The following is a 7,780-nucleotide window of genomic DNA, read 5'->3' on the forward strand; positions in this document are numbered from 1 at the left end:
GAGCTGAGCCCACCGAGACCCGGGACGGGAGGTACAGCATGGACCTCGAGAGACTCGAAGCCTCTTTGCTGCCACAACTCCTGAAGGTCTGAGAAACTCTGCTTTCATTGGAAAACCCAAAGCGTTCTCCAGTTTCCCAGAGAGGCTGGGAAATGCAACAGTCTTGTAACAGAAAGGTAAAAAATATAGAAGAAAGGAGAGCCAAAAATTATTATTTTCCAAATGCTTACGAGCTTATCTCATGAGTTTGGGATACCAGCCTGGTTTCTGAATGCTGAGTGGGCCACACAGAGTGAATAATAGATGTTAAAATGGAAGTTCATTTAAAAGTCAGGGTGGAAAAGGCTTTTTCTTACCATTTTTCCAACCATTTTTCCTGGAGAATAAAGCTACTGCTGTACTGCTTTATCTGCTAGGTGATCTTCATGGTAGAAAATAAAAAAAAGCACACAGGCATGCAGAGCATGCCCTGGCTCTGCACTGTAACCTCTGCTAGCAGCAGGCAAGTGGGGCCGTTTTGGCTCAAACATACTGGATTCAGGGATTTTTTTCCCCTACCACCCTTCCAGTATTTTCCTCCTACCGGCAGATCCTCAGCTGATAACCTCCACCAAGCCAGTGGGACTGGGATGACTGGTTTCCACTAACCACACCATTGCGTGAGCAAACATTGCCTAAGGGAAGCAATACAGTCCGAGCAGACCACGCTAACCCACGTGCAGAGGAGCCCATCGTACCTTCTGCGGCCTGTACCTGAACAAAGCTGACATCTCTTTTGCTGCTTTAGCCTCCACCGGGATCCCTTGCACGTTACACACCTCGTCTACAAATACACCGAAGAATTAAAATAGGTAGTGACTGCCAGAATAAAAACGTCAGGTTTATAAATCAAAAGCTTTTATGTATGTTATCGGAATAATTGCTAACTCAGGCTTGCAGAGAAAGGTATATGCCAAGTACATACATGGCAAATGAAAAGAATGGACAAAATAGCTCATAAATTGTGACTCTGGGTTAATTAGTTGTTCCAGCCCAACTCACCAGTGATGCAAACTGGACACACAATCTAGGTTGAAATGTCTTTTTTCTTACACACATGTTTTTCCACTGTTATTTATTAATGTAGTTAGTAGTAGACTTCTATTTAAGTATTTGTAGTTAATCAGATTAACTTTAATTAAGTGGCAATTTCAGTGCAATAACAATACATCTTTTGGCTGTCTTTGGGAATATCCGTGCAAAAGAACAAATAAAGACAGGAGGCCAGATGAGCAGCTGTACTCGCACCCCTGGGTTAAGCCTCCTCTCCCCTTTGGAAACCCCGAATACAGAACTGAGCATATCTGAAAGACAGCAACCAGTTTGCCGTATTTCATGCCTAAGATCTGACCTCATTTCAACAGTGCAGGAGCAAATTCTCTGTTCCCTCTCACCGTTATAACATGTAGGCTATCGATTGAGGACAGGGTAAGGCGTCTTATTTTGACAACCTATTCAGCACCTCTGCAGAGACCCCGGGAACATCAGGCAGAAACTGGACTGAACACGAGTGGGTTTGGGACACAGGGTGGCAAAGGGGGAATAAAACAGAACTTCCCCTCAGACTTCCAACCCTCATAATAAGTACAGAAATAAGACAGCACATGATGTAATTTCGCAAATGAAGCCCAAACTTAAAGGAATAGGAAATGCAGGCTGCCTGGCGGAAGGTTTCCCAGCTCCTTACCCGACCTGCCCCGTGGCATACCCCACACCTGGACCGGCCGTGACCATGGCACCTGTGACAGTCCTGAAATCAGAAGATTATTCATGCACAGAGCTACCAGGGATTTCGGATATCTCGTATTACGCACACGCACTCTTCCTGCATCAAAATTCAGTGACAAAATTCTGGTCCTAAGGGGACAGAATCAACACCATAAAATTGTGCTGTGCAACCATTAAAGGAGTCATAAATAATAATTTTTTAACAAAGGCAAATGTCTATGTAGTGCTGGCAAAAGAAAGCATTTTTTTTTTCTTTATTCATCATATCACTTAAAAAGTAAAATAAATTGACCAGCTATAGAGCCTGTCAAAAGCTAAATGGGAACTGTCATGCAAACAGATGTTCTGCTAATGTTGAAAAAAAAAAAAAATCTAACAAAAGAGGAAAGATTATCCAGATTTGTTTCTTGAAAAGGCTCCAGCACGATTTGTCCTCAAACTTCTAGAGGAAGAAAACACCAGGAAGAAGGGATCTCTGACTATTTTCCCTGGTGTTCAATGAGGAAAAACCCAAGAAAAGGAGAACCATAATGAGGTGCCCCTTACCGTCCCGAGGAGCTGAGTGTCCTGAGGGGGGGCACTGCCCCGGCTGGGGGTTGCTCCCCGAGCCCAAATGAGCCCATCAGCCGGGGAAGGGGCTCCCACAAGCAGCCGACAGCGAGCGAGGACTCACCCTGACCAGCGCTCAGTGGGGCACCCGGCAGCGCCAGGTCTGGTCCCAGGGGTCGAGGGGGGCGTCCCCGGGGGGTCTGGCCGCTCCAGGCTCTGCAGGAGGGAATGGCGTCTTACTCACCTTGCTGGAGATGGTGCTCGGATGCTCTCCGGCTCCTGGTGCTGCTGGGGACCGGCCAACATCGCTCCCCATCCCCATGTGGGGGTCGCACCAGGGACCGATCCTATGTGGTCTGTGCCACGGTCACCCCAAGGTGCTGAGCATCCTCCTGCCACCACGGCACAGCCCCCGTCGCCCCCCAGCCCTCCCAGCAGACCCCCCGGGCCTGTGCGGGCACCTGGGATCAGCTGTCACCCAAAAACCAGGGGCAGGGGTCCCCCACAGTCCTCAGCAGGTTGGTAAAGAGCTCCACTGTGTGCAGGTGCCCATCCCAAATCAAACTTTGAGTATACAGGGCACTTGGTAGGAAATTACTGCCGTGGAGGCAGGGAAATAATCGCCTCTGCTCCCAGGGCATGCTGCAAAACCTCCCCCAACAGGAGGAAAGCAAACTAAACCTGCAGAGGAAAGCATTTTACCCCAGATTCACAGGCCCTGCGGAGTGCAAACAGCCACAAGGGATCAGATAAACCTGATGCACGTTAAACCGGGCTCAAGTCATCTCCAGGAGCCATGCGAGCCCTGGATGGCGAGCGCTGCCACAGACCCCAGCTCCAACATGTGCAGCACATCCCACAAGAGCCATTCCAGTGGGATACGGGGCAATCACTTACTGGTGAAGGGCTCGAACACCCACTCGCTTAACCTCGACTCACTGAACGTCTCCAGCCGATACTAGAAGAGAAAAATCACACACTCACCACAAAGACAACTTGCACAAAGCAGGCATTTAAATTTGAACCGTGACTTGCTAATAATGGGTCTCGGGAGCATTCCCAGGCTCTTCCATCTCTGAGTACAACTTGCATAAGAAAAACAGGTTGGCATTTTCACAGCAAAAGTGAGTTTTGCCATTATTTGGAGAGTCCTGTGGCTTATTTTTGGGGGAAGGCCCAGATAATGTTTGTGAGTAATCTGAATAATCTCAGAAGTGGAACAAACACTAGTGTAAAGGAGTATCTGCCCCACAGTGCCTATCAAAGGGCACTCCCAGCACTCTGCTCCTCAATGCTCATTCGTTATCCCCTCCAAGAAGCCCCAGAAAAGGGAGCAGGGGTGGGCACAGCAGCACTCCCCTGGACGGCTGCCCAGGCAGCACCAGCACCAAACCCTGGCACAGAACCCACCGTTTTGGTTTGCTGGGCATTGATTCCCCAAGCCAGGACTGACTCGAGATCCAGAGACTAACCACAACAAGCACCAAATCCGCAATAACTATTTTCAGTGAGGGGAACGACAATAGGGAACCAAGTCCACGTGTTTTCTGTGGAATCAAACATTACCAGAATAAATCAACAGCTGGGGGGATGCGTGGCATTACAGGTCACTCTGTGCTTGCCTGAGCCCAAAATACCAAGCTGCAGAGCAGGTTCCTGTGGTTTAGCTCAGGAGAGGGCTCTTTTGCCAAAGCTAGGATGTAAGAGAAGGCTTCCAAGGGCTTTGCCGAGGTGGTGCTTTACTGTAGACGATGATAGACCTTTCAGCTATAAAAGCCTGTAGTCAGCACTTAGGTAGACTTTCCTTGGAAAGCACTTGTATGTCTGCTTTTAAAGTAGGATGAAAGCCATTTAATTTAATGAATGGATGGTTCTTCGTGGCCCGATGTCACTATGTAATTGGAAATTATCCCAGCCGCTCAGAAGGGGTGCCCAAGACGCCAGGTCTGGAGGTACTCACTCGGTACGTCCCCAGCTGGCGCAGCTGCCGGATGGCCAGCTCTCCTGCGGCTCTGCTCCCGTAGCAGCATCGGGAGGCCACGAAGCGCAGGAGGGCTTGCCTGGCCGCCGCCTCTGTCATCGGGGGCACGCTGGGAGGCAACGGGAACAAAACAGGTTTATACTCTTAACTTATCCTAAAGAATTAGCTGGAAACATTCAGTGTATTTAACCTACTGCAAAAAAGTGAAGTAGAGCCCATTTGGGAGCCCCCACCTCTTTTACACAATCGCTGCTGGCATCCTTCTTATTACAAAAGAAAGAGAGATTTGCATTCTAAAAAATATCTTCATGCAATATCCATAAGGCCAGTATTAAAGAGTGGTCTAAAATAAATACGTGTGTGTGTAAACCCTTGCCTTCAGCAGGCTGGGTAAAGGAGAGCCGGTTTGAAACACCGTTGTGTCTTTGCAAGCTGCAAATCGACGGCTTCCCCATCAGCTCACAGGATTAGAAATGGCACTCTCTATTTTTCCAGACCTAGGATCCCTGTTACTCTGAGCTGTTTTCTGTTTTCAGTTAGTAGAAACAACAGCAGAAAGACTAACTTGTGCACGAAGCACATCCCGTGTCCCCCTTGGCCCCCTGCAGCAGCTCTGCCAGCGCGTGGCTGGGGCGGCAGGTCCCTGGAGGTGTCACGGGCAGTGCAGGGCACTCCTACCTCCCCTGACAACTGGGCTAGAGAAAATTGATGAGAATAGGAAAAAATGAGCCTAAAAGTGGGTTCTCAGAGGTGGTTCCTCAAAAATCCTCATCAGTCGTCTTTGTAAGTAAGAGAGAAAAACCAACAGTGACTGCCCGAGCCCGAGACAGGTCCATCTGTCCTCGCGGTGACATCTGACTGTCCATTACATATTTTTTCATCTCTCTGATTTAACACCTTTGGAAAGCATATTAAAACACCATGAAGTAAATTGTAACAGAGGAGATAATGTCAGCATTTGCTCTGTGGGAATATTCAGCAATGAATCCTTTCCTCGGAGCCCATGACGGCTCCAGCCTCGGTGGCCGAGCGAGCTGGTGAGCATTTGTTATGGCCCCAGACAATATTCACTAAGAACCCTCCCTGTCAATATGGTGACAGCTGAGATTAAGAAAACCCTCTTCAATAAAGAGCAAGAGCCGATCTCACAGCTCCTACAGCTATTTCGTTTGGCAGGGATGCCAGCGCAGGGAAGGAGGGGCGGTTCGGCCAGGCAGCAGGCAGGGCTCCCCCTGCCCCAGCACCCGGCAGGCACTGCCTGCAGCATCCCTGACACCACCACTGCTGGCTGGGGGCTCAGCTGTTATCCCCAAGCTCACTGCTATTCAAAGGAAATTTAACACACATCTGCTTTTAACAAGTATCCCTGAATCTTCACATTCCCTTTTTCTTTTTTTTTTTTTTTTTTACCAGAGGATTATCTCTCTAACAAGCGTTCACCAGCCATTGATCAAATTCAAAGCTCCCATGTTTATTTATTCACTTCCCTGTCCTTTCAAGACTGTGTTTATGAGACATTTAGGCAGATCTCTCTGTCCTGCAGTCATCTTTTCTCCTCTCATTAAGGCTGAGAAACATAATGCCACCAGATATCCAGTCTGAACCTTTGTGTAGATGAAGAAAATGAGCAGGAGCTGATTCCCACCATCCTATACACCATCAAATGTTGCCTTTTGAGCTGTGCTTCTTTTTTCTTTTTCTCCATGTGCAAAGGAAAAAGGTGTGTGGGTGTGTTTGGTTTTGGTTTGGTTTGGTTTTTGAATTCAAGATGAAAATCAGGAGAGAAAAGAGACAATAAGCAAAAAAAGCATAAAAGACAGAATAACCGACCCCTAGGAGAAGGACTAGCATACAACCGGTGTGATACTTATATTCCAAAGAAAACTTCAAGATTTTGGGCCCCACCTCCGAGGAGTTGCTCTGGTCACACCCAGACAGAGGATATGTTATCAGCCCTGCCACTGGGCACGCTGGACTAGGGGGAAGGCAGCCCTGCACCGGTAAATTCAGTTTTTGCCCCTGCCCCGAGGCTCTCCCACATGAAAGTCAACACTGCTGCTTCTCCGCACTGCTGGATCCATAAGACACCCATCCACCTTCTCCCCACCTTCGCTGCCCAGTGCGGAGGGACGGGACTGCAGGGTGCCCGGTGCAGGGACGGCAGCTGTTGGCACAGACCTGAGGGCTGGCCACGACAGCAGGAGGCGGCACAAGGACGATGCCAGCGCTGTCGGTGCCACGGGGGTCTGTGTCTGCCCTCGGGACCAGCCCTGGGCACGCCACAGGATGCCCATGCCTGCGGTGGGGGCCGCCTTTCTGCCATCTCCGGGGTCCTGGGACCCCAGCCAGCGCGGGGGGCTGGTGCAAGGACTCACCTCCCGCCCCGGGGCTGCGCTGAGCTGCTTTCAAGAGAAGTACGTAAAACACACTCTCCCCAAAGCTGCTTACCTGTGCTGCGCAAAGGGGGGCCTGCTCCTCTGCTCCCCAGGCTTGCCTGGCAGGTCCAAAGGTGGTGGCAGGGGCTTTGCTCCTACGGGAAAGGGCAACTGAGGAATTCAAGCCCAATTTAAACCCAAGGCAGATTTTGCTCACAACTGCAGGAAGGTTCGGCTGCAGCAGCTAAAGCCCTTCCCGGGTCAGCAGTTTGCTTCACACCAAACATGCCCCACATCCCAGCCAGAAGTTGCTGCCAGTCCAGCTCACCCCAGTGGCGTTCTAGCAAAGCACTGGGACAGCTCCCAGGTGAGTCGGGCAGCCGTGCCCATGCCTGTGCCCACAGCCCTGACCCCGCTGCTTTGCTCAAGGGCAGTACAGCAGCCCCAACTCCCCACTCAGCAGAGTTCTTGATGACTTTCCAAGCAGGGGGAAGCACAGCCAGATGTCAAAGCCAATTGTTTTCCAAAACATGCCCGTCTGCAAAAGAAGCAGGCCAGGAACAGCAGCTCAGGAGGTAAAAAGGAGTCTGCGAGCTGGACAGGCACATGCCCATTGCACTGGAGGGAGCATACCAAGAGGGAGGGTTTCATGGGACTGTCCACCTTGCATGGCACCTCCCTTGGGTTAGGCAGCTGCTATTGTTTCCTTACTGTCAGAAGAGTAATGTTACTGGAGTGCAAACTGTCGGTGTCATGCACGTACCTCTGCCCTGGACGATCCACTCACAGTCATCCAGCCATCCCGGGGGCGCAGAAGGTGTCAGGGGATGTCCGGGCTCTGGGTCCAGGTCGGGGTCACCTACAGCCCAGGGAAACACAGTGAGCGAGGAAGCCTCGAGTTTGGTCGGTGTATGCAGAGACCAAAGAGATGTTACAGGCCAATATACAGCCAGAGAATTTGCCGTCCTTTCCCGCTGTCTTGCTTTCCAGGAGCTCAGTCCCTGTGCTGAAGTGGAACAACACTGACACCCTGTGTAGGTGACAAAGCCCTGCAGGTCCTCAGCTCCCTCCGTGGCCCAGAAGAGCCGGGGCCTGGGGCGTTGCAAGC

General features: G+C 50.5%; 1 protein-coding gene across 1 annotated transcript in view; it reads right to left on the bottom strand.

Moving 5' to 3' along the window:
* SSUH2 (ssu-2 homolog (C. elegans)) overlaps positions 1–4,396 on the bottom strand; it is a 10,766-nt gene extending 6,370 nt beyond the window's left edge. Inside the window, 5 exon segments of the mRNA XM_009320109.1 lie at positions 738–823; positions 1,727–1,789; positions 2,441–2,532; positions 3,214–3,274; positions 4,277–4,396. Of these exon segments, the coding sequence (XP_009318384.1) occupies positions 738–823; positions 1,727–1,789; positions 2,441–2,532; positions 3,214–3,274; positions 4,277–4,396 (422 nt within the window).
* Positions 4,397–7,780: the final 3,384 nt, after the last annotated feature.

This window comes from Pygoscelis adeliae, unplaced genomic scaffold (genome assembly GCF_000699105.1).
Source record: "Pygoscelis adeliae isolate BGI_AS28 unplaced genomic scaffold, ASM69910v1 Scaffold302, whole genome shotgun sequence".
Classification (NCBI taxonomy): Eukaryota; Metazoa; Chordata; class Aves; order Sphenisciformes; family Spheniscidae; genus Pygoscelis; species Pygoscelis adeliae.